We start from the raw sequence: 27,279 nt of genomic DNA, 5'->3' as shown, positions 1-27,279 counted from the left end.
TCAGCAGACATCAAAACAATATACGGTATCGATAAATGCCCTTTGCATTTTTGAAATTTTAGAACTTTATGGACACCCTATATATATTTTTCATTTATTTTTTTGAGAATGAGCGGCTTCTAAAATCCCAAAAGTTGACTTCAAGGAATTATAATAAAAATTATGTGTTTCCACCTATTTTTTGTAAGATTGGGCAGCCGCTAAGATACCATTAGGTACTAAGATTTCAAGGAATTATAATATAAAAGATTGTGTTATTGAATAGCTATTAATAGAAGACTTGGGGCAATTCACGCCAATGTTGAAACATATTGAGAAAAAGGTGTTGACATAAACTTACCCATAGCCGTGTTAAACATTCGTTTTGCTTTTGCTGATCCAACTTCATTGTATAGGATAACTGATATCTCGTACTTGCTAGAAGGAACAAGATCTGAATATAATAAGGAATTTATTATCACAGTGTTGCAGAACATTAGGTTTTAGATTCCAAGTATTAAGGCTACATCGCACCTCTGATTACCCTGTGTGGGTCTGCAGACTTGAATTCTATGCGAGGATACTTACTTGCGAGAGGATTGCTGGACTCCTCGCCGCCGTAAGGTGGTTCATGTAACCGATGGTCGCTTACGGCTTCCTTCAACATCAAGTCCATGCATTTGAAAACAAATAACTGGCTAACTAATCCCATACCCGACATGGAATAGTAACAAGATGGAAGGCTGTAGTTCGTCATATGATTGAGCCGTCTCATGAGTTTTTATCTCCTCTAGGGATAAATTTGTGAATCCTATCCTACTGTATTTCTCCTTGCATTTCAACATAGGATTCACAAGAAAGAAATTGAAATTTCCAATCTGCATACATTATGTGCATAGCTAGTTTTCGTATACCCTTGTACTGATAATGTTTTTTCGTCGTTTTTTTGTCATTAACTATATCTCTGAATTAATATTTCTTGATGCCTAACAGTCCGCCAAGCATGGCATGCATATAGTAACTTCACAACAAGTGCGTGTAATGGCCTAATAATTGAACATTGGACCTGGACTAGGTTTACACCCCGAAGATATTCGGTTAGAACTGTGTCCTTACTGTAAGGAATGTATTTTGCATATTGAATGTAAAGTTTAATTTAACATTTGAAAATTCACCTCCCCATTAACCCCAATATTTAGCTTTAAAATCGTCACAAAAAATTAAATTAACAACAACAACAACGTCTTACTCTCAATAACAACAGATTCGTTTTCAAATTCTTGGTCTCCAGGTTTCAATAATATTTCTCTCACTTTTGTTCTATTCTGGCTGTCTATTGTTTCAGTCAACTAGAAACACAAAAATCAATTTTTGATTAATATATATCGATACATACAAGCAGACTTCCTAAAACAGCCCTAAATTGTTTTTATTAAAAGTTTACATATAGGTCTACCATACAAATTGTAACACATCGTACGAGTTATAGCTGTTGAAATGAGTTAGCATATTGAGGGCGTCGGAATTGTTTCAAGCAACGAAAAATTGCTATGTATGACACTATAAGTCAGGGGTCGGCAACCTTTTGTCGCTCGTAGGCCAAAATTAAATGTTGCAACTTGCAAGTCATTGGCGGGCCGCACATATTTTTAGAAAGTTAAGAATCGAATGGATGACCGATGAATCACATTTTATCACACAGATCGGAAGTTAAATTTTAAGCAGTGCGCGAAGACTGACCATTTGAATATTTTTTACACCATTAAACCATTTGCACTTATCATCAGCTTTTCTGTGTTTTGTTGCCATTTGTCTAAATTATAATTAAATTATAGGCTCATTAAACGAGTAATTATATACTTGTTACGTTATAATATAATTTAGTCTACACGTAAATTCTTTTGCGTAAAGAATAAAAACGACGAAACAGCTATAATTTGTTACTATAATTCAGTGAAGCGTCGCGGGCCGGATTATATTGCTCCGCGGGCCGTAAGTTGCAGACACCTGCTATAAGTGTATTATACACTGTCAACCCAATCTCTGAAGTGAATTAGTTATTCCTACTGCAGAGTGCTAATATTTGGAGTCTTTTGTTTATATCAGGTTCTTATAACATTATTGTTCATTGCGTTGTAATATGATGATTCCCCCCTCAAGATTTGATTATTCAGGTCATATTTGTTTAGGTCAGACACACCTCCCCGGAATAGATCATATGAAGACCCCCCGGTTTGGGAAAAGGGATCAATTATAGGATACGTCAATTTTTCCCACGTCTGCACTTTGGGCTCTAAATTGTATTCATGTAAAAGATACAAACCTGTTCAACGATGACAATTATTTTCGACACTTCTCCTCCACCGAGTCCTCTTGTTTTCCACTGCACAAGATATTTATCATGATTTTCTGACGAGTCTCCACTGATAATTTCAACCGATTCTGGAGTTTCTACAAAAATTAGAAAAAAAAATGATAAATTTTTTGACGGTGGCAAATCGTGCTAAGCGTTAGGAATACGCTTGCACCTCTGATTACACTTCATAGGCTCCCATGCAGAGATGGTTTATGTGCGAGAGGATTGCTTGACTCCCCGCCGCTGTAGGACGGTTAATATAACCGCAGGTCGGTTACAGCTGGCTCCACCATCAAGTCCATTCTTCCGAAAATAAATAACTGCCTATCTAATCCCATACCCGACATGATCTGGTAACCGAACGAGAGGCCGTGGTTCACCATATGGTAAACCATCTTAATGCCTTTCCTCACTCCCGGATAAATATGTAAATCTTATTGGAAAAAGATAAAAATAACTGGTTAATTGCCGTCAATATAAAACAATGGTTCCCAACAGCCAGTAGCTAGGAATTTCGCCATTTGTTTTGTTGTGGATGGATTGAATTTGAATGCAGTTAGGAACTTGTATATTATCGTGCAAAATTAAGTTTATGCACAAGGTTTATTATTGGGATAAAATAGGATTTACATTAATTATCCCGGGGAAAGGAAAGCTGATAAGATGGCTTAACCATATGGCGAACCACGGGCTCTCGTCCGGTTACCATTCCATGTTGGATGTGGGATTAGTTAGTTATTTGTTTCCGTAAGCATGAACTTGATGCTGGATGAAGTCATAATAATAAATTGACAACAATGATAAAAACGAGAATATCGGTCGGAGACCGAAGACTTATCGATCGATTCATGCGCTCTTACTCCATTAGTGTCCCGTCACTAATTAATTAATAACTCGCTAATTATATGAGATATGATGAGTGCACATGCAAAAAGTGGAGAAGATTCAACTTCGCTTTCGTGAGATATCGAGTAACATACGAAAGTGTCTAACAGACAAATATCTATCAATCAACATACTTACTGATCAAAATCGATAAGTAACAATAATAAAACTAGAATTCGGTTGGAAACCAAAGACTTATCGATCGAAGGTTAGGGGATCCCCCAAAACAGTGGTCTTACTCCATAGTGACACCGTGTGTCCCATCACTAATTAATTAATAACTCGCTAATTATGCGACATAATCCATCCAAAATCAATAGGCTTCTGATCCGAGCTATGATGAATGCACATGCAAAATTTGCAGCAGATCGAATCTCACTTTCGTGAGATATCGCGTACATCTAACACACAGACAAACAGACAGACAGACAAACATATACCTATCAACATATCTACCGATCAAGATCGATAAGTAATAAATGGCCGTCCAAAGACCTTGCTCACCCCTGATATAGGCTCTCAGAAGGAACGTGCAAAACCCCTGGACTGCACTAACAGAAGCCTAGTTCAAAACCACTAACATATGGGATGGATAAGGAATTAGCCCTGTGCCATCCCAACTATAACATACCGATAGGTTCAGTCTTGAAATCTTTTACTTCACTTGGTGGGCTGGTATCCTCACAGTTGACAGCTTCAACAATTACTGTATATTTCATGTTTTGTTCTAAATCTTGGAAAGTGTATTCGGACATTTGAGCTGAAAAATAAAAAAAAAGTCAAACTTGTGTGAATGGTTTATGAAAGATATTTAAGGGAACTACTGTAAATTTTCGGAAAAGAAGGAATTTTTAGATTTTGTTGAAAAGACAAACGACCCGGTGAAATTCCGACTGGCAATTATTTCCCAATTTTTGAATTTTTTTACAACACTGCTCACGCCCTCACCTAACATGAGGCGATACAGAAGTATTCATTTTTTTTTATTTCGACTTAACAATAGGGCTGGTCACTACAAATTCAAAATTCAAACCGAATCAAATTTTAAATTGTTTAAATCGATTCGAACGAAAATTTCGAAAGGCCGCGGGGGGAGGGATGGGGTCAGGGTTAGGTTTTTTTTAATATGATCTAGCCCAGGGTGGTCCAAATCTATGCCCGTGAGCCACATGTGGCCTGTCGCTTCAATATCTGTGGCCTGCGTCGCATTCAGAGAGGAATCAAAAAATCGCATTTCGTGTTGTATCGTCATAAAATTGACCAGAAAATCTGTTGATATATTGTCCCATCATAAATGTCACTGAATTGACTAGTGATATGGCTTGCGGAGGCAACGAGCGAAGTTAAATGAGCAAATTCTTAGCACTATTTTGGCCCGCGAACAATGCAAAAGTAATTTTGTGGCCCGCGGAGCTGACAATCTTGGACCACCCTGATTTAGCCTGTAAGGACATTTTTCAAAAATCAACGCTTTTTTAATCCTCTGTCATTATCGGCCGAGTACAATTTTTTGGTCTGGAAAACCAAACTGTAACTCCGTGATTTCAGTAATTGATTGAACAAAGTTGGGCAGAAGAGAGGAGTGCCCGCAAGAGGCCAACGCCGGTACCCGTTACATGTAATTAAAATATCTGTATAACTGAATTGTTATGGATATACACATGCTTTGACTGTGATAATGATGCACCAATTGGTGGTATTTAGAACGCAAAAATAAAATAAAAAACAGTGTTAAACTATTTCACTGGGGCTCCCGAAGTATGCGAACCAAGATGGCGGACATCGGGATGTAATATGTGTACTAGGTTAGGGTTAGGCCATAATGTTAGGTATAAATACTACGGGAGGCTCTTGGCTAGTCTTCGAACTGATAATAGGACTAAAATTGGAAAAAAATTATTGCCTAACCCTAACCTGTTACCCATGTTACGTTCCGATGTCCGCCATCTTGGTCGCATACTTCGGGAGCACCATTTCACTCAAGTTTACTGATTGTATCTTCATTTGTATAAATAAATAATACAAATATATTTATTACAAATATAAATCTTAGTTCTACTCACGTCCAATATTCTGAGTAACATCTGATGCGTTGGGTGAAGCAGGAGTGAGTCGTATTGTAAAGTAATTATTGTCCACTAAGGGTTGTAAAGCCGTGAACGAAACTGTTGCTTTTCTCGTCCCTATGTCAGAAATCTAGAAAAGAGCATGCTTGATGAATAAATTGAGACTAGTTTTCACCAGGCTTCATGGGACCATGTTTTCTGGGGACCCACGGCGAGTACCACGCCACACCACACATTAACTATTTTATTCATAATGACACTGTATTCAGTTTCAAAGCTTTGTTAGAAGGTGGGAGACCCTAACACCCTAATTCTAGTGGTAACAACCTACCCAGGGTGCAATAAATTGGGTTAGAAATGCCAAACTGGCGGAATTCCGATCCTTGTAAAAATTGCAGCACCTTACGTACCAATGTCTACTTGTCTAGGACCTGGTCCTAAGGCAGGGTTCCCCAAACTTTTTAGGCAGTGGCCCCCTATTTGTGAATCTAAGTTTCGACGGACCCCATCCTATGCCGTATCAATTTCTGTGCCTAACTAATGATAGGACTGGATAGGATTTACATATTCATCCCGGAGAGAGAAAAGCCGATAACGGCTTATCTATATGGCGAACCACGGCCTCTCGTCCGGTTACCATTCCAAGTCTGGTATGTGATTAGTTATATATTGTTTGTTTTCGGAATCATGGACTTGGTGGTAGAGGAAGCCGTAACCGACCAGCGGTTACGTGAACCACCCAACGACGGCGAGGAGTCCAGCAATCCTCTCGCACATAACTATCCCTGCATGGGATTCGAACCTGCGAACCCACGCAGAGTAATTAGAGGTGCAGTGGCGAGCGTATTCCTAACGCTTGGCCCGTTGAGCCACACCGCCGCGCCTGAGGAAGGGTAATGCTTTTTATTAACAACACAATAACACAAATGACATTAATGTGATGAATGAGGTTGCTTTTCACTGCACAATTTATCAATTCTCGGAAATATTTGTGACAGGTAAACTCGTGGATCCAACTCTCGACCTGTATTTTGTCATCATATTGGTAAGAGCTAAAAATGCTGCCTCACACAAAAAAAATGAATCAGCTTTTTGATTGAAATCGATTATTAAAAGATCGATCAGGCTTCTTCATATCATTGTGCAGCCCCATCGGTCCGTGAATCCCAGTTTGGATAACCCTGTCCTAAGATATGAAAATGAACTTATCTTTCCGATATGAGCATCCAGTGGTTGGATTCAGTCGGTTCGCATCGGTTCTATAAAACTGTGTGCGCGGCGGTGTGGCTCATCGTGCTAAGCGTTTGGAATACGCTCGCCACCACACCTCTAATTACTCTGCGTGGGTTCGCAGGTTGGAATCCCATGCAGGATTGTTATGTGCGAGAGGATTGCTGGACTCATCGCCGCCGTAGGGTGGTTCACGTAACCGCTGGTCGGTTACGGCTTCCTCCACCATCAAGTCCATGCTTCCGAAAAACAAGTAACTAACTAATCCCATACCCGACATGAAATGGTAACCGGACGAGAGGCCGTGGTTCGCCATATGGATTAGCCGTCTTATCGGCTTTCCTTTCCCACGGGATAAATATGTAAATCCTATCCTATCCTTTATAGAATCACCGAACCGGTCAGCATTACTAAAAAAACATATAACAGAATCGACTGAAAAATGTGACTTCTGTGATGGAACCGGCTGACAGAAAATTTGAATCCCAACAGTGGGTGCATCTGAACTGGTGTGTTATAAATTGGTTGGCAAAATTCTAGGTCTCTCAAACATATTAGCACCTTAAGCACCAAAGTCTCTTATAGTACTTGTGGTTACAAAAAACAATAAATACCTGAATGCCGATTGGTGCGTCAGGTGCCTCAGCTTTATTCAAAACAGCAGAAGCATTGTTTGATCCGATGGTATTTCTTGCTAAGCAATAGTAGGAGCCCCAGGGATCAGGGACTATGTCTGTGTCAATCTGAAAAAAGATGCAAATGGATAATTTCAATCATTAGATATTCATCCCACGGCAATCTGTTGACATAAATAGGTGCTCCCGAAGTATGTGAACAAAGATGGCGGACACCGGAACGTAGTATATGTACCAGGTTAGGCCAAAATGTCAGGTCCAAATAACACGGGAGTCACTTGGCTAATCCCCGAACTCGTAATAGAACTAAAATGAGGAAAATTGGAATAAAATAATGCCTTAACCCTAACCTGGTACACATACTACGTTCTTGTGTCCGACATCTTGGTTCACATACTTCGGGAGTACCCATAAACATATGAGATAAACTGCCTGATTATGTTAGTTTTGATACGTATTTTTGAAACCTTGTGAATTTGGAAATAAAATTTTTCGTCAAAGTTTAAAATATTATATTATATTCGGTCAACCATGGCCAACAGTCCAAATTAAAAAAATATCAGGTTTCATGCGTCCGAACTCGAATGATGGACTGACCCGCAACCGAACAACAGTTACAAGGGAGTTCAGAGATAGATATATGCTCCAATACAGGGCTTCCAAAACTTGAGGCACGACCCTGCAGAGGGCGCACAACGAATTTAAGAGGTCGCAAAAAGTAACACATTGATTTCACACAAATTACTATATCTATTGTACTTTTTGAACTTTTGTTTCGAAACACATCAAAACTAGTGCAAAACATAAATCTCATGATATCGAGAGAATAGAATCAGGGAAGTTTGCATAACAATGTCGACTTAATAGAGTTCGCAGAAATTTTAATATATTAGAAGGGGACGCGAGGTTAAAAGTTTGGGACGCACTGCTCCATGGATTAGTTCAGGGTCGTCCAACCCGTGGCCCGCGGGCCACATGTGGTTCGCCAAGGAGTTTCGAGTGGCCCCTGCTGTATTTTCGGAATTGAGTAAAACTTCTATTTTTCGAGTGATGTAGTTAATATGAAGATTTGATACAAACAACTTGTTCATTTTCCTGAAATGCGCTTTGCTATCCCTTTCAAACGAGTCATGAGTGCCATCACCAACTAGAAGAAATTGATACCTAGAAAAACATACCTAGTAGCTTACACACTTGGGCAGAATGGCAGTTTTAATGACCTCATAATTTGGCAGCACGTACTCGTACAAGCAAGTTTTTTCACAGATGACCCATGTCAAATCCCCTATGAGATCCCTAATTTCTTTCAGTCATATGGGAAATTCGCTTCGCATTGCAACATCGTCCTTTTCAGCGAATATTGACAAACGAAAAACAGTGCCAAACTTCACACTAAAATATCTACGTGTAGAAAAAACTTTGTTGACTTTACTGCATCTTCGTTTTTTATTGCTCTTATTATTGAGAAAGTTTGGTGCGAAGGTTTTGTTTGTTTTTTTATTTACTTTTGGTCAGTGTAGCAAAACTAGAACATAATTACCATGTTAAGTGGCCCGTGCAATTATTAGTAAACTAAATGTGGCCCGTCGGCCAAATAGTTTGGCCCACCCTGGTTTAGTTGAATATAGCCTCCAAGGCATATTGGGCTGCCATGCATAAAGCAGGTAAAAGATAGGAATCTCAACCGCCTTCTTCTTAGAGGCTATTCGGCTGCTATGTGGACAGCAGGTTGGAAAATAGGGATGGATAGGATTCTATTTAATTCAAGAGTCTTGCTGCACACTTACACAAATATATTTCTGTAACGTTTCGTCTGAACGAGGTCAGACTTCTTCAGACAAGCATTTTACAACTGTGACAAGAAACGCAATTGCACATAAATTAAATGTAGAGTCTGTTTCATGGGATAGAATCCCAATCGTCATTTGAATGGCCAACTCCATAGATTGCTATTTAACTGTCATATGAACAGCAGGTCGGGAACAAGATAAATGGCCCCAAACTGGGCTCCATATAGACCAGAGATGAGTAAGGTTTTTGAACCAAAGACCAAAAATTTTGCCCACCTGGGTCATGTAAGTGTGACGTTAAAAGTTACATTTTATGAACAATATTTACAGTGTTACAAAAGCAAAGATAGAAAAACAATAAGCCTCGTGACGAAACTAAATTTAATCGCAATTATGGCGTAACCCTAACCTTGTACACATACTACGGGAGTATTGAGTACGGAAAATTCTGACAGGGAATTGACGAACGGAACAATAAAAAACTCACCGTAAGTGTTAAAATATCGCCAACTTTGCTGATAAAAATGCCATCAGGTGTATCAGTGATATAATATTTATTGAAATTCGTGATATCCATTTCATCTTTTCCCTCCACGGTAGAATAACGACCCCATGATAAATTAGCTGGGGGATTTGCAGCGAATTGGCACTCTAGTGTGGCTAAAGTGCCTTCGCATGACCATACATTATTCAGCAATGTTGATTTTGGTGCGTCTGAAAAATGTTGAAACATTTTTAGCTGCAGGATTTTCAAAAGATGGAATAGGATGTGATTTACATAGGAGAGGAAATCCAAGTATACGGCTTAATCATATGGCAAACGATGGCGTCCTCTTGTGGAATCGATCATGAATACTGTAAATGCTCGTTTTACCGCCCAATTCGATTAAGGGCCCGTTTGAATAGCCCCCGTGTGAACAGAACATAAAAATGAATGAGGGCCGGTGCTTGAATACCCGCCCGATGTAAAAGCTGAATTTTTCAGTGGTAGAGAACAATGAAATAGGAAGCGCTTTTGTTACAACGCTCTTGAATTTTAAGCGCCAGTGGATAAAACTCACGCCTTAGGCGTCCAAGTACATAACAGATAGCATTGATTATGTAACACCATGGTCTCAATATTGATAGCGCGTCGCAAAACTTCTCTTCTTTTGCAGATTTGTACCTGCGGTGCGTAGAAAAAGTCAAAATTTTCGTTATTCTCGTTTAAATCATACTTGAGAACTGGAAATACCAATATATTAATTATTGTAACGATCGAAAATGACAAGCGCCCGTGCTTGAATAAGGGCCGCTTTGAATAAGGGCCTGGTTAGTGAGTTGGTTGAAAAAAATATGGGCCCGGGCTACAAAATGAGCAAATACGGTATCCGTTTTTATTTCTTGTATTTTTATCCCTCATTTCCAACTTACATTCAACGTCCAGGAACACGTTCGCTAATTCTATTCCAGCTACATTTGTTGCTCTGCATTCGTACTTTCCATTGTCTTGATAGGTAGTGTAGGTAAAGTTGACGATTGCCTCGTTCCCGTTGTAAGTGACTATGCGAATTGTGCTCCATACCCCAGATCCAAATGTCGTATTATAGTCCACAGTGCTATTCTGTAACAATATGATCTATATAATGTTAAACTGACTATTATCATATAATACAACCTTATATTACGCGATCAGAATAGATATAATTAGCTTGCACAGCACCCATGCTGCAATCATCATAAGCAAGAACAAACAGATACCAAATCAATGAAGCGTGAAACAATAACAACGAGAATATTGGTCGAAGACCAACAGAACCCTTCAGAAGGTGCTCACAATTTCATACCCCCACAAAAAATACCAAACTTACATCTCCTCCCCCAACACAAAAAGTACCAAATATACGACCCCACCCGAAAAATAAAAAAATCATACCATGTCTGTAACCATGGGGTCTGATGCTTGCAACATAATATCATCTCTGTAGAAGTAGACTTCGGGTAACGGATCGCCTTCCGCTATGCAGCGTAAAATTGCTTGTCCTTTTTCTCGCACTTTATCGCCACTCGATACACTGAAAGTTGGCCTGACTAAAAATTAAAAAAAGGGAAAATAGAAAAATGGAAATTATAATACTATGGTTGTCTGTGCCTGTGCCAGTTTGAGAGTTTATAAAGGATGGGATTTACATATTCTCGCACTTTAGTGCTTTTCGCTACAACTTGGCTTAAATAAAAAATGAGTAATTGAAAATACAAAAAAATGTGGATCTGCGAGTAAAAAGCAAATGATAAATATAATAACACGGCTCTGTATGCCAGCAGTTTTCAAACACGGTTCTGTGTCGCCATGAGGTTCCAAGAATTTTCAACCAAATTCATACAGCCTAGATAGAATAGGATTTAAACATTCATCCCAGAGACAATGATGAGACAGCATAATTATAATGTTAACCACGCCCTTCTGCCTGCTCCTGCATTTCAGATGCATGGACTTGATGGCGAAAGAAGCCGAAATATACCAGCAGTTACGTGAACCGCCTTATAGCAATCCTCCTGCATACAATCATCCCCACAGGAGGCAAATCGATCAGCAGTGCAGTGGCTGGCATCAGTGTGTTAGATTCAATTTGTTTTGGAATTCCCAAAGATAATTATAGCAATAGTTAATGGATGATCAAGCATATAACAATGGTAGGTCAGGGCCCGAGTTAAACTTCTATTTGCCAATTGAAATTTGATATTGACCAACGTCTGATGTGGTCCCATGGGTATAAAAACATTCTTTAATTGTGAAGTAATAATTATTCATCTGTCACAATGGCATTCATTCAATAGTCACAATGGAAATATTCATGTGTCACAATAATGTTTGATTTTATATATTAGAAATTGTTTAGTTGTATTTAAAAATAGTAATTAATATACCAATTTCGATTTCAACAAATTTAAATTAATCTATCCAGTATCTAAATTATTGATCTACCACTATGCGTATGATTTATTTATACTTATTACACCAGGAGTCCCCAAACTGGGACCACAGACTCCAAGTGGTATGCACCCCGAATAAAGTTTTATTCATACTCTAAAAAATCAAAGATCAAAAATAGGATATTTACATATTTATCCCGGGAGAGGAAAGTCGACAAGACAGTCGAATGATATGGCGAACCACGGCCTCTCGTTACCAGTCAATATCATGTATGGGATTAGTTGTACGATAATGTACAATGTTTATTGCATGACGAAAATAAATATCTGAATCTGATGACAAATTCAAGTACTACATGCTAACACAATTCAATTTCTGTAACATTTCTGAATGATTATAAAATGAGGATAAATCACAACACTAAAGCAACTTTAGTTAAAAGAAAAACTCCACAGAAATAGATTAGTTTTAGTGTGCAGTGAGACTCTTTGAATCAAATAATTTAATTTCAATGCTATTTAAAAATGTATAGGGCAGGGCTACTCAACTGGCGGACCACGATCCGAATCCGGACCTTTCGTATATTGGATTTAGAGTTATTTTGGACCGAACCTAATTATCTATTTTGGATCATTAGCCCCTCTCTTTGAATTTTCTATTATAAAATGACTTTCATAGCTTTGAATATATACGAAAAAAACTATAACACCATAATAAACCATTTTAATTTGCTACTAATCATTAGTCGGCCGAGGAAGTGCTCGTTTAAGGATGCCAAAATATAATTTCTGGAAAGACCGGACCAAAATAATTTCGAAGTTTTGTTTGCGGACTTTCGGTAAAAATAGGTGAGTAGCCCTGATATAGGGGATAACAGTTTTAAAGTATTCTGGTTTCTTATCATTTCACATTTCATTTTTCTCAAGATTTTGTTTTTGAGCGAGCGACAGTAATTCTATGAATCAATCTACAAGGTTTTGAATTATTCATGGCTTTTTCCCAAATTAAGTTGGGTTTGCGTCAACTAATCAATGCTCAGCATAAATGTTGTTTTCAAGACTGCATTGAGAGTTTTTTATGGTGATGTTGTATTGAAATTTTCATTCAATCAAATTCAAATTGATATGTCTAGGATATGATAAGATTTACATTTTTATCACGCAGGGGGGTTGGGGTTATCCTCTAAGAAAAGATGATATAAGACGACTTAATCCTGCGGTCTAATACAGCAACAAATTGTCCGGTTCCCAGTCCATCTAAGATATGAGATTAGCTAACCGGTTGTTTGTTACAGTCACAGTTGTATGGTCTTTGGGAGTCCAGTTACTGACCAGCGGTTACACGAACCACCCTACAGCGGAGTCCAGCAATCTTCTCGTACATAATTATCTCCCAGATGAGATTCGCAGGAAACAAAAGTTTAATAAACTCACTTGAAAAACCCCATTTAATTATGAAAAAAAGCGTAGATAATATATATATATATATACAAGTAAGTATAATGCTGGCAAAACAAAATGATCTTTAAAGTGTATCCGGTGTAACAATATAGGTGAAGATCAGGAGTCTGCAACCTATTGTTGCACGCAGGCCAAAATTAAAGGTCGCAAGTCATTGGTGGGCCGCATATATTTTTAGAAAGTTAAAAACCGAACGGATGGCTGATAAATCACATTTTTCCACACAGATCAGACGTTAAATTTTAAGCAGCATATGAAGACTGACCATTTGAATATTTTTTGCACCATTAAACCATTTGCACTTAGCATCAACTTTTCTGCGTTTTGTTGCCATTTGTCTAATTATAATTAAATTATAGGCTCATTGAACGAGTAATTGTGAATTATATACTTGTTTGGTTATAACATAATTTAGTCTACACGCCTTTCAAAATAAATTCTGTTACGTAAAGAATATAATCGTCAAACTAGCTGTTTTGTTACTATAATTCAGTGAATCATCGCAGGCCGGATTATATTGCTCCTCCGGTTGCCGACCCCTGTATTACATTATTTTTAGACAATAAAAATATAATAATATAGACTTTCGTATTTGAATGGAAACATGTGGAACCCTAGACAGTCAGTACTGGCAGAACCTTAGTTGAAACCCATGGGTTTAGGGACTTATACCGGATCAACTGAAGAATCTCCACCCCAACTAAGACCAAATGAAGAATTTCCCCCCCAGGCGGGTCCGGGGGGGAGGGGGGGGCTTTGGAGGAGATTTATTCAGTTGATCCCTTATACAAAACAAAAATATCTTACCATTGACTGTCAATAACACAGATGCAACATCTGTCCCGATAGCGTTCCGAGCGACGCATGCAAATGATTTTTCGTTCATATCACTACTTACACCTGGTTGAAAACAAAAAGAAATTTAAAAAATCTGATTTGTAAGGAATTGCAAGTTTATATTATTAACAAGGCCCAGGGTATCATTTACCCACATTATAGTCCAAATTTACCCATAATACAAGCCATATTTACCCACAATACAAGCCATATTTACCCCTAATACAAACCAAATTTACCCACAATACAAGCCAAATTCACCCGTAATACAAACCAAATTTACCCACAATACAAGCCAAATTCATCCACAATACAAGACAAATTTATCCACAATACAAGCCAAATTTACCCACAATATAAGCCAAATTTACCCACAATACAAGTGATATTTACCCACAATACAAGCCAAATTTACCCGGCCACGATACAAGCCAAATTCACCTCTAATACAAACCAAATTTACCCACAATACAAGTGATATTTACCCACAATACAAGCCAAATTTACCCACAATACAAGACAAATTTATCCACAATGAAAGCTAAATTTACCCACAATACAAGTGATATTTACCCACAATACAAGCCAAATTTATCCACAATACAAGCCAAATTCACCCCTAATACAAGCCAAATTTACCCACAATACGAGACAAATTTATCCACAATACAAGCCAAATTTATCCACAATACAAGCCAAATTTATCCCCGATGAAAGCCAAATTTTCCTCAATAGAAGCCGAATTTATTCAAAATTTGCTCAAAGCAAGGCTCGATTTCTTTAGCTAAAGTGGAAAGAGTCCTTCAGTTCGATATCGTTTAAAATCTTGGAAGCTATAACTTTATTAGTTACAACTAGGGCTGGGCTTGTGAATCGAATATTCGAATCAACCCGAATAGTAAATCATTCGAATCAGTAGAGACAGGAATTTCGAATCACCGCTGTGTTTTTTTCTCTCTGCCAGCAGGTAAGGTGAATCCCTCTTATTTTTTTATTCATATAAAAATTTTAAAATGCATTCGTGGATACAACTCTTTTTTTTCTGAGTGCGTTATTGGTGAAACATGTTTCTCATTGTGTGTGAACTGTCTGTGTGTTAGATTACGTGTTTTCACTAATTTATGTGTCTGGAGGACGCATTAAAATAAAACAGTTAATACAACTACGTATCTTCCAAGTATTCGATTTAAAAAAAAAATAAGGTTCGATTCTGAAATCATCAGATATTCGAAAATGCCCAGCCCTCGTTAAAACTAAGTCAAAACCGTTCATGAAGATACAAAAAGGTTAAAAAATACCAACTTACTCAGCTCCAATGCAGTTCCATCAAGAATGAATGTTGATTCATCTAACACACTGCCATCCCCTTTGTACCAACTGTAAATAAATAATTTTAACTTGAGTTACTGGGTGGCACAAAAAAAACAGAGCTCGTCAGCAAACCACTGGGCCATATATGTACATTGACGAAAATGTGCGGGCAAATTAATTTCTGCCTATAAACAATTGCCACATTAAACATAATCTAATATAGTGTCATCCCCATTGTACCAACTAAAAATAAAGAATTTCAACTTGAGTTGAAGGGTAACCCAAAAAAACTGGAAATTTCACATGGAACATAAACTAGAGCAGTGTTTCTCAAACGGTGGGGAACAACCCACAAGGGGGCAGTAGACAATTTTTTGAGGGGCCGCTAAGTTAAATAAAAATAAAATATTTGTTAGATTTGATCCTGCCCCCCTTATTTTGGATATCTACATTTCATTATTTAAGTTCGAACTTCCAACCACGTATTGTCAAGTGTTTTGTGAATAAAATTATAAGTTTATTTAGACTCCATAATCAGCAAAACAATAAAATGAATGGTAAAAATAAATAAATAAAAACTGATTATGAAATCAGGAGAGCGAACAAAACCTTAGATAAGGTTTAAAACGTACAGAATGTATATAAGATGGAAGGTTTTGCCAAGAAGATGTGGTACGTGTTCACTCACCTAAAATAATTGAAATATTTCACACACGCTCACACGCACCCACACACACAACCATATAGAAGTTATTAAAATATAAAATATAAAACATATTTTCGCCTCACTATTTGTTATTTGTAAATATTATTAGCTACTACAGTATTAGTATTCTTTTTGACATGAGTGTGAGACTTGAAAATTTCTGAAAATACTAAAAAGTTTGGGAACCACTGTAATCTAGAGAAAACATAACACTCACTCAGAGATGTTCCAAGGGAGTCGAATAAAGGGGTTCCAGAAGTATGTATACCAATATGGAGGTAACTAATTTTGTTCGCCTACTTTACATCAAGTTGTGGAAGGGACTGAAACCTATGGGCAGGAGGGATATTCACTTGGCTAACACAGACAGTCCCCGAAATCGCAATAGAACTAAAATAGGGAAAATCGGAATAAAATTACGGCCTAACCCTAACCTGGTACACATACTACGGAAGCACCCGTATTCAAATACAAACCTGTATGTTGGCACAGGATCTCCTGTTGCATCACATATAAGCACAGTTGTTGCTCCTTCTGTAGTTGTTAAAGCCTTCTCAAAGTTTTGAATCACTGGGGGAACTGAACAAAAGATAATGATATTAATGCAATGGTTCTCAAATGGTCGGGGTCAATTTGGCTTTTCTTGGGTGGAATTTGGTTGTATTGAGGGTAAGTTTGGTTTATATTGGTGTAAATTTGGCTTGTTTGGGGGGGGGGGGGGGGAATTTGTTTTGTAATGGGGGTAAATTTGGCTTTTATTGGGTAACCATCGATTAGGGCTTCCTCTACCTTATAACTTATCCCATACCTGAGATCGAAAGGGAGAGAGGAGAAAGGAAAAGACTATTTTCTGAGGGGGCGTGATGCTAATTAAATATGAAAATATTATCTTAGATATGACCTAAGAGGTATGCCCGCCTTATTTCGGCAAATTCAAAATTAAAGTACCGCTTTCTTTCCATTATAGCATTTGCAGACATGCTGAAAACTTTTCATTTATTTTGTTATTTACGTCCAATCCATATATTTTGAATGTGCTTTTTTTAATAAAACATACTTTCGCCTTACTATTTGTTATTTGTAGCTTATTGTTAGCTAGCTATATTTGAGGTGGGGAGCGAGACTTGACAAATTCTAAAAAGGAGACAAAGCTTGAAAAGTTCGAGAACGTCTGGATTATTGGGTTTGTTTTGAAAAGGTTAGTTGGATATAGTAGTTCAAGTGCTTTCAGCCCTTCCACTTTGCACAAGGCTCTGTGACGTGTGGCTCATCATGCTGATCACCGCACCTCTGATTACTATGCGTGGGTCGCAGGTTTGAATTTCATGTGTGGAACAAAGATAACTTATCAACTACGAAGTTTTAGTGCCAAATTTTTTATAGAGAGAGGCGAGTTTCCCATTATCAACATAAACAAGAACTCATTCCCATAATTTTCATGTTACTACCTCCCCCCGCCCCCCCTTATTTGGTCGAATATAGACCCAGTCTTGAAGCAATTAAAGAGTTTTTTTAGATCTAAGAGTTACAAGATTTATATATCGAATTTTTTTACATTCGGGGGTTTCACCATACTCACCATAAACAAAAAACAGATTTTTGTCCAGATTTTTATTTCATCATTGCCCCAAATACCCAATTTTTCTCCGTAAAATATCTCCAGTGATGGAGGGGGGTTTCCCAAACTCACCATAAACAAAAACTTGTATCTCCTTTTTTTTATTTTGTCCTTGTCCAAGTTCCCTTGCTTTGCATGTGAAATTTCTTTCCTCTGCTTTGGATATGTTTTTTATAATCAAGTTTGATGAGCTTTCTTCCATTGAGAATTTTTCTAAAAAAAAAGGATGTTTAAATTCATTTTGGGAGAGAGAAAAGCTGATTGGGTGGCGTAATCACATACCAAACCAGGGTCACTCATCCTATTACCAGTTCATTTCAATGTCGGATATGGAATAGTTAGCCAGGTATTTATTTCAGATGTACGGACTTGATGGTGGAGGAAGCCATGACCGACAGTTACCCAATACAAGCCAAATTTACCCCTAAAAAAGCCAAATATACCCCCATTACGAAACAAATTCCCCCCTCCTCTTTCAATACAAGCCAAATTTACCCCAATACAAGCCAAATTTACACCAATATAAACCAAACTTACCCTCAATACAAACCAAATTCCTCCCAAGAAAAGCCAAATTGACCCCCAAATTACAAGCCAAATTCTTCTTAGTAAAAGCCAAATTTATTCCCAATACAAGCCAAATTCTCCCCAGCCCACATAAAAGTCAAATTTACCTCAAATAGGAGACAATTTTACCCTCATTTTGAATCAGATTCACCCCAATTCAAGAAGAACCACTGACCCATCCAATAACTCACCATTCAAATTTGTTTCAATTTTATCCGTCCCATCCAACCAAATAATCGTAGGTTCAGGCCTTCCTTTTGCACTGCATAGCACCGTAGCTGTCGTACCAATCTCAAATATTTGGACTGATGGAGTGTTCACAATTCGCACAGGTTCTGAGAAGAGAGAATGGGTGATTAATGCTAATTTTTTACTAGGAATATCATGAGCAGTGTTCACTATTAGCGCACTTTTTTGCGAAAATTGCGAAGCACTTTCGCAACTTTTTTTAGGGACTGCGAAATAGCACTTTTTTCCGATTTTGAAGAGAAATAGCACTTTTTTCCGATTTTGAATGGAATAAAAATTCAAAGTTAACAAATATTTTCGAGTATTAAAGTGACAAATAAGTAACATACTAGTACTTTTGTAACTCAATTTTGCATATCATAACGATATTTACCGGAATTCTAACCTATGAGATGCAGACATAGGAGATAAAGCTTTTGCATTAACTGCAAAATTCTTGTTTATAATATGATTATTATACAAGCACACCGAATCCGCTTCTCCCGCAAAAACGCTCCGCGTCTTTGAAACCAGATGTTGGAATACTACACAGTGCGTTTCTTTGAACGAGAGTGGTCATGTGACTATCAATGATATCGTTGAATTCAAAATGACTATAAAAGTGTTAGTAAAGTGTTATAGTCACTTTGGATGTATTGTGACCAAAGTGCACGATTTTCAAAACCTTTAGCAGCATGTCACAGATTTGCAAAATCACCAAATTCACAAAATACCATTGAGTGCCATTTTATTGTAATCACAATGTTGAAAGCATGTGGCATTTTGCGATATTTACACAACTCTTTCTCGTTGATATGCGAGTATGGGTGGGCAAAATTCAATATTTTATTGAATTGAATATTTTCAAGGAGTACCGAATAACAAATATTTTTGGAACGTCCGTGGAAACATTAAAAAATCGGCAACAAAGCCTTTTTACTGATTAATTCCGTTGTAATCGCTAATTGTTCTTGTCACCGATCGTTTTGGCGGCGATATCCAGGTTTTGTTAATCTATATTCCCGCCCTCTCTTTTTTACAAATATGAATTCTTGCGGGTCGGCGGACATCGAAGTTTTATATTTCGGGTTTACCCGTTTGTTCACATCGGCAACAGCTGTTGAAGACATTGAGGACTCAAATTAACATTTGCGTTGGCTTTAATATTACCTATCAAGATTTGTAAATTTAGGGTCCCAATTTTATGCGAATGGTAATATTATTGTCGATACCGTGATGCTGATACTTATTAAGACGATAATTAACTTTCTCATGTTTTTCTATGGTGATAAACTTCACAAATCTGAAATTGTGCCAATCCTGAATGTTGATTTAAAATAGTGATTGAATAATTCGGCAATAAAGGCATTTCTGCGTGGTCATAAGACGAGATGACGTTAATGAACAGCACTTCTTTTACAGGATATTTTACGTAAGCGACTTAATGCTAAAAAGATTGGACTCGAGTGCTTTTTTTCGAGTGCTCGAGTGCCTAATGGAGGTACGCTAATTGTAACTAATTTCCTCAAGTTTCAACATGTTTTCAGCAAAACAATATCCCGGCGATAATTATAGCTAAAATGTTACCGAGCAATTCACAATTTTATTTATGGAATTTGAAAATTCACCAGTTTCTTGACGATATTGATAATGTCACGCCCTAATTATTAGTGCAAAAAATACTCCCCTTCTTCCGCGGCGGTTTGACGGGTTCTTTGTTCCAATCTTCAGAAATTTCTGACACCGGGGGATATAGAATACTGAATCCGGAGGGTTCAATCCCTGTCGACTTACTGGTGATTTTCCGTTTTGGAATGCGTGGAACATTCTCTATTTTAAATTAAATGACGTTTCGCGGGCTAGAGTTCTCCCCGAAAATGATGTGTACCAGACGTTAGTTAGACGATAGATAAAACATTAGATAAATATATTTCATGACGCCCCGTTTTCGAAAATACAAAATTATATCGCAAAAAATGCGTTTCGATACATTTGGAATGAACATTATTTACGGTTTTTTCAGATCATATTTTACTCTTCATGACACCCGGTATCCGAAAATACAGTTGTATTGCGAAAAATGTGTTTTGTTACATTTAAAATAAAACATTTTTGCGATTAATTTAGATCATATTTTACTTTTCAGGACACCCGTTTTCGAAAATACAAGGTTATATCGCAAAATGTGTTTTGTTACATTTAAAACAAAACATTTTTGCGATTAATTTAGATCAAATTTTACCTTTCACGGCAATCCGTTTCCGAAAATACAAAGTTATATCACAAAATGCGTTTTGTTACATTTATTTTGCATTCCCGATAAAATACATATTTTCCCTAATTAAAGTCGTCGATGAATCTGTTCCTGTCGGTCAAGCTTGACATACGTTTGGACGAGTGTGGGGCGGTTTTTTGGTCGACGATAAATTAAAAAGTTGCCACACGTTATTTGTATAACGATAATAACTGAAAAATTAGATTTTATAATGGAAGTGAATTTGTCTTAAGATGGTATTTTACGATTCTTGCCCACAGAAAATAAACCCGCTGACAGGCTTGGTTATAATTGATATTCGTTTAATTTATTTTACACTATATTAATAAACGCGCCACACCAAGTGCGGCCATATAAATTGCAGTCGCATCGGTATGGACTGTATGTTTTTGGCGCTCTCACATTAATTATAATTTTCAACAAAACAATACCCCGGCGGTCATTGAAGCTGAATTCGTTACCGAGTAATTCACAATTTTATTTACGGAATTTGCAATTTCAAGATCTCACTTGACGATTTTGATGATGTCATGCCCTAATTATTACTGCTTCAATGCCTCAAAATACAACAAATGTAATCATTTTCGACGATAACAGGCGCAACAATTCGTAATCGAGCCGTTATAACGAAATTCGCGATTGATTTTACCTCTCTCTTTTTTACAATTTTAACATCCCGCCGGCCATGTATGGTCGAATAAAATGTTCACATATTCGAAACATGACTTGGCCAAGGATGGAAGTGATCACTAAAGAGCTAATAGAAAGTACATACGCGAGGGTATGATATTAATATCGAGAATATTTGTGAGCATATCACAGGACGGAAATATTTTGCACCCGGCTGTTTGTTGGCAGAACAACGATACGCTAAAGTTAATTGATCGAATACAGGGAAGTATTTATTTATCATCTCACTTGCGAACATCGAAGTTTGGGCGGAATTGTACGATCGTGTTGTCTTTCTTAAGTAATAACTTTTTCAATAAATGTTCATTTTACTTTTGCGTCTTTATTATATGTCCGGGTTTTCATTAATTTTAAATTCGAAATTGTCCGAAATACTCCAACAGGTGTATAAGTACAATAATAATAGTACTTACCAAAGTACTTACCAGGGAAGTTTAATACACACGATGTGTTAATGGCGTCGTAACTGCCGTTTTTAATTTGATTGTTTTACATTCTGCTTAAAAAACAACGTCGTTTTGCAGTCATCTAATGTAAATCTCGCGACCAAATCTTTTTTGTTTTGTATGGCATCGTCTTGGCGACGAATTTATTGCCGACTGAATTTTAATTGTGTTTTAGGATAAGTTATTTTCTGTTTGTTGGTTTCTAAACTTTACAAACGTGGGTAGCAATTACTATTAATGTGAGATTTGTGCATATGAACGATTGAATATCGCGACTGGCTGTCCGATATCTGAGAATGCGTATATCAGCGTTCATGTGGTCAAATAAAAATTATTCATCAAATGGATTTCGAGACACTCTCAAAATTATTTGGGATCCACTATCATATCATTCGTTTATTTTTTATATTCAGGTTTTTTTCAAGAATCACCCTCGTTATATTTCGTGTACCTTCGCAAAAGAAAACTCTTTGGTGTCATCGTTCCTATTAGTGTAATTGAAATATATGGAAACCTCGCAAGTGGCGTTGTGATGCGAATATTTGATACTAGGTCAGCAGCATTACAAAGAGTGCTATTTATGAATGCTGAAAGTACATGGCATTACTAAACATTTTGTCAATATATGATGTTTTCTGCCTGATTTAAACTAACTCGCACGCAAACCAAGGCATGTCGACATTTAAAAATTACTTGTCTTTGGGTAAGCTCTGAAATAGTATAATATAAATGTAAATGAGAAATTAGGTCACGCTAGCTCACGAAAGGGGAGGATTTTCAAAGTGATCTTGTGTAATATTTCGGAGAAAAAAGTTTGAAAGGAAAGTAGGTCAACCTATCTCCTAAAACAGGGGAGTATCTTGCGTAATATTTCGGAGGGAAGGTAGGTTAACCTATCTTTTAAAACAGCGGGTGGCGACTTTCAAAGTGGTTCAAAATCACAAATTAATAATTATCAGATTAGGTTTAGGGATAAATCGAAAAGTTGAATTTCCAGCGCACCTAACCCTAATTAGTTGATTGCTATTTATATTTATTATATTTTTTTTTGGGGGGGGGGATTATTTTGCACGGGATTTGTACAAATGATCCACCCTGTAACTAATATGGTTTCCAGCCTACGTCGTTGTCTGTTAGATGGAAGGAGTAACAAATGTGAAAGCCTTTGCTGTTCACACGAGTAAGCAACTGACACCGTGATACATTGCATGAAAATTTTGTTCGCGGCAGGTGTTAGCAGATGTCCTTTTGTTGCCGATGAATTCGCTTGTTTTAATTAAACATGAATTCGCTTAAAGGGAACTCGGTTAACGGATAGGCTTCTCTTTAATTCATAATATTAACCGGAGGAGCGCTTTTTCGATTATCTATGCCGTTTTAAATGGGTTATATGAAAGGCTAGAGCACCTAACTTGTTAAAATCGGCAAAAGCACTTTCGCACTTTTTTTTTCGACTGCGAAGCACTTTCGCACTCATAATTCGCTTAGAGTTAACACTGATCATGAGCAAAACAAATTTGAAATTAGTTATATTTCATATTTAAAGGTATTTTCACACCTTTACTCAGAATAAGGCTCCGCAGAAGCACTCCCTGATATGTAATAAGGTACTGTTTTTTTTTGGGGGGGGGGGGGGGAAACATACACAAATAGGATATATATATATTTATCCTTGGGAGAGTCGACAATACAGCTTAATCATATGGCGAACCACGGCCTTTCGTCCAGATACCAGTCAAGATCGGGTATGGGATTAGTTAGCTAGTTATTTATTTCAGATGCATAAACTTGATGGTGGAGGAAGCCCTATCCGACCAGCGGTTACGTCAACCACCCTACGGTGGCAAGGAGTCCAGCAATCCTCTTGCATGGAATTTGAATTTGCGAACCCACGCAGGGTAACCAGAGGCGAGCGTCAGGGATGGCCAATATCGAATAGTTCACTATTTCGAATACATTCGAAATTATTTTTTTCGAATATGAAATTTCGAATACTTCGAAAATAAAATCCACTAATTGAAGCTCATCTAAATGTATGTAGGAATTTCCATATAATAAGCAATGGAATAACTGCTATCTACAAGTTAAACCTAGCTATATATTATCAGGCATTTCATATTTGCAGATTATTGCAGTATATATTTTATATACCACGAGTCATGTTAACAGAATTAAATTAATACGGCAATAGTGGTATCGATGATGGATTTGAATATTTGCGTAACACAAAATCATCTTAGTAAAACGCCCATACTTTTAAATACCAACCATTATCCAAATTATTTGCCAAAAAATGGGATAAAGTATGAGTTATTTTTCCGACTTGTGACAACTTTTTCGTGAGTACAAAAATAGGAATCAAAAATTAATTATATTCGGGAACTTTACCACACATTTTAAGTCCGCAGATCGCCGTTGTATGTTTGAGTAATAATACTTTTATTATTTTATAAATATGAAAATAGGAATCAAAAACTATTTATAATTGGGTAGTTTACCACACATTCCAAGTCCACAGATCGCCGTTGTATTTTGTAAATACGAAAATAGGAATCAAAAATTAATATTAATCGCGAGTTTGCCACACAATTTATGTCCACAGATTGCCGTGATATTGTGCCGAATATATTTAGTTTTTGATTCTTATTTTACGAAAAATTGTCACAAGACGGAAAAAGAATTTATACTTTATCCCGCTCTTGGGAACTAATTTGGATAATGGTTGCCATTGGTTTGTATTTAAAAGTATGGACTTTTTACTAGGATGATTTTGTGCTGCGCACAATATTCGAATCCATGACCGATACCACTATTTAAAATGCCTGACCGTGTTAATTTAATTCTATTATCATAACTCAAATGTTGGTAAATCGGGCAGTTTACCACACATTTTAAGGCCACAGATCGCCGTTGCATTTTAGAATTATAATAGTTTTATTATTTTGTAAATACGAATCCGAAATTAATTATAATTGGGCAGTTTACCACGTATTTCATGTCCACAAATACCCGTGGTATTTGGTATTGATACTTCCATTATTTTATCAATATAAAAATGGGAATCAATATTTAATAATATCGGTCAGTTTACCACACATTTTATGTCCACAGATTGTCGATACAACCATGAGTTACATTGAACAGAATTAAATTAATACGGCATGACATTTTAAATGCTGGTACTAGTCATGGATTGGATTATTTTGCGCAACAAAAAATCATCCTGCTAAAGGATCGATACTTTTAACTATCGTTATCAGAATTATTTGCCAGAAATTATTTTCTAATAAATGACTTATTTTTCCAACTTGTGACAATTTATTGGATATCGTAACAATGACGGCTATAAATACCGTATTTCCCGGCTAATAAGTCCACATGGCAAATAGGACGATGTCTATTTTTAGCACTCAAAAAAGTTTTTTTTCCATACATGCCTCCAATAAGACGGGTAGAAAAATTGTGTCCCTGTTGTTCAGTTATGCTGATATGCAATAATAATTTTATATGTTTAGAACCAGATCATGTTAGTTTGGTAGAATCATACTTACAGAATTAACCATTTTTAACAATTGAGCGGTAAATTTAAGTTGTAAAACGGCAATCATTTTGGACAACCTATTAACCCGAATGTTGAAATAATTTTGGAATGTGATAAGTAATACACTGTACGTCCACGGGTTATTTCACAGCTGTGTTTTCCTGTCCCTGTCGTGTTCTGCTGAATCGGCAAAACGAAAGGGTCACAAATCACTTTTATCTCGGTGGCCGTGTTTCTCTTTATTAAAGTAACGATAACCGGTCTGCGATTAAATATCATGATTGACAGACCCTAAGACCCAAATATAAGGTTACACAAATCATGCTTGAGAAGACTCATGCGAATAAAAACAGACCACATAGAACTACATACTTTCTCAATTAGACGCCCCCCTAGAAAAGCGACTTATTGCCGGGAAATACGGTAATTGTCAATTTTTCGATGTAATGGAAATGAATTTGTAAATTAAAAGCCTCGTAGACGAATGTCGGCAATGTCCACCCACGCAAACGTGCAAATGTGTCGCAACACTATGCGACGTACGGTCGCACAGAATATAAACAATCAAAGTGCCGATCGTCATTACATTACGTGAGACAGCGTAAAAAGTCGTTTGAAGATTCCCATAAAACGAAACACCACGATTACGGCGAAAAGTGGCTACTATTCGGAATTATTCGAAAAACAGCCGAAAAGGTATTCGAATACTTTGATATTCGAATACATTCGAATATTCGATTCGTTTTGGACAACCCTGGCGAGCGTATCTGAGCGTTCCTGAAGTTCATTTAGCACGATGCGCCATGTCGCAGAGTCCGTAATACTAGCATGGATGTAGAAGTATCGTGAGTCGGAGCAGAAGCAAGAGTTGAGTAGGAGCAGGGTGCCCAAAAAGAATTAATTATTTGAATATTCGATATGTTTTGGACATCACTGGCCCTGATCATTGCAAAAAGTTAGCAATTCTTTTCTGAGAACAAATATTTTGAGAAAAAAATATCACAGAATTATAGTAAAATAGAAATAATAAGTACCGGTACTTACCGTAAGCAGATATGACTCTGGATTTTCGAACAGTGTTATTTGCAGAATTGCTGAATCCCTGGCAGTGATACATCCCAGTGTCTTGCTCAGTTATTTTATTCAAAGTGAGAATCTGTAAGCCGGCTTCTTTCTCAATCAAAACCTGGGAGGTAGTGATAAAAATTTATCTCAAAAATTACACATCTATGACTAGAAATGTTTTTCAGTCAAGGTGAAGTGGGGAGGCTGGGTATATTCTGGATGTGAACACAGGTCAACACCTCAACCCAAGGATGGGCAATCATCTTCTCAGTGGGCCAGTTACACATAATAGGCCCAAAACTCAATATGAATAACTAAGAATAAGGAGAATATCGGTCAGAGACCGAAGACTTTTCGATCGAAAGTTAGAGGATCCCCCAAAATAGAAACTGTGGTTTTCGATTCATTCGACTCCATAGTGACACCACATGTTCCATCACTAATTAATTAATATCTCGCTAATTATACGACATAATTCATCCAAAATCAATAGGCTCTTTGTCTGAGATATAATGAATGCACAAGCAAAATTTAGAACAGATTCAACCTCGCTTTTGTGAGTTATCGCGTGCATCTAACAGACAGACAGACAAACGAACAGACAAATACTTATCAACGTATGACGTTACGCTTCAAACCTTACTTGAGGTTTTGTTTGCTCTCCCGATTCTATAATAAGT

At 37.1% G+C, this 27,279-nt stretch overlaps 1 protein-coding gene across 4 annotated transcripts in view; it reads right to left on the bottom strand.

The window, feature by feature from the left end:
* Window positions 1-27,279, bottom strand: part of LOC120325633 (neural cell adhesion molecule 2-like) — a 47,409-nt gene that overhangs the window by 11,790 nt on the left and 8,340 nt on the right. For all 4 annotated transcript variants that reach the window (XM_039391706.2, XM_039391702.2, XM_039391707.2 and 1 more), the window contains exons 3-17: window positions 26,579-26,720; window positions 18,546-18,689; window positions 17,860-18,000; window positions 16,646-16,748; window positions 15,459-15,529; window positions 14,123-14,215; window positions 10,857-11,011; window positions 10,355-10,544; window positions 9,429-9,655; window positions 7,131-7,259; window positions 5,284-5,416; window positions 3,852-3,980; window positions 2,303-2,430; window positions 1,229-1,328; window positions 341-433 (exon numbers count right to left, since the gene is read on the bottom strand). In XM_039391706.2, coding sequence (XP_039247640.2) covers window positions 341-433; window positions 1,229-1,328; window positions 2,303-2,430; window positions 3,852-3,980; window positions 5,284-5,416; window positions 7,131-7,259; window positions 9,429-9,655; window positions 10,355-10,544; window positions 10,857-11,011; window positions 14,123-14,215; window positions 15,459-15,529; window positions 16,646-16,748; window positions 17,860-18,000; window positions 18,546-18,689; window positions 26,579-26,720 — 1,978 coding nt within the window. The remainder of the gene's footprint in view (window positions 1-340; window positions 434-1,228; window positions 1,329-2,302; window positions 2,431-3,851; window positions 3,981-5,283; window positions 5,417-7,130; window positions 7,260-9,428; window positions 9,656-10,354; window positions 10,545-10,856; window positions 11,012-14,122; window positions 14,216-15,458; window positions 15,530-16,645; window positions 16,749-17,859; window positions 18,001-18,545; window positions 18,690-26,578; window positions 26,721-27,279) is intronic.

The sequence above is a fragment of the Styela clava genome, chromosome 4, assembly GCF_964204865.1.
Source record: "Styela clava chromosome 4, kaStyClav1.hap1.2, whole genome shotgun sequence".
NCBI classification, from domain to species: domain Eukaryota; kingdom Metazoa; phylum Chordata; class Ascidiacea; order Stolidobranchia; family Styelidae; genus Styela; species Styela clava.
The sequence above is the reverse complement of the archived record's forward strand: the minus strand, read 5'-3'. Positions and strand labels throughout refer to the sequence as shown.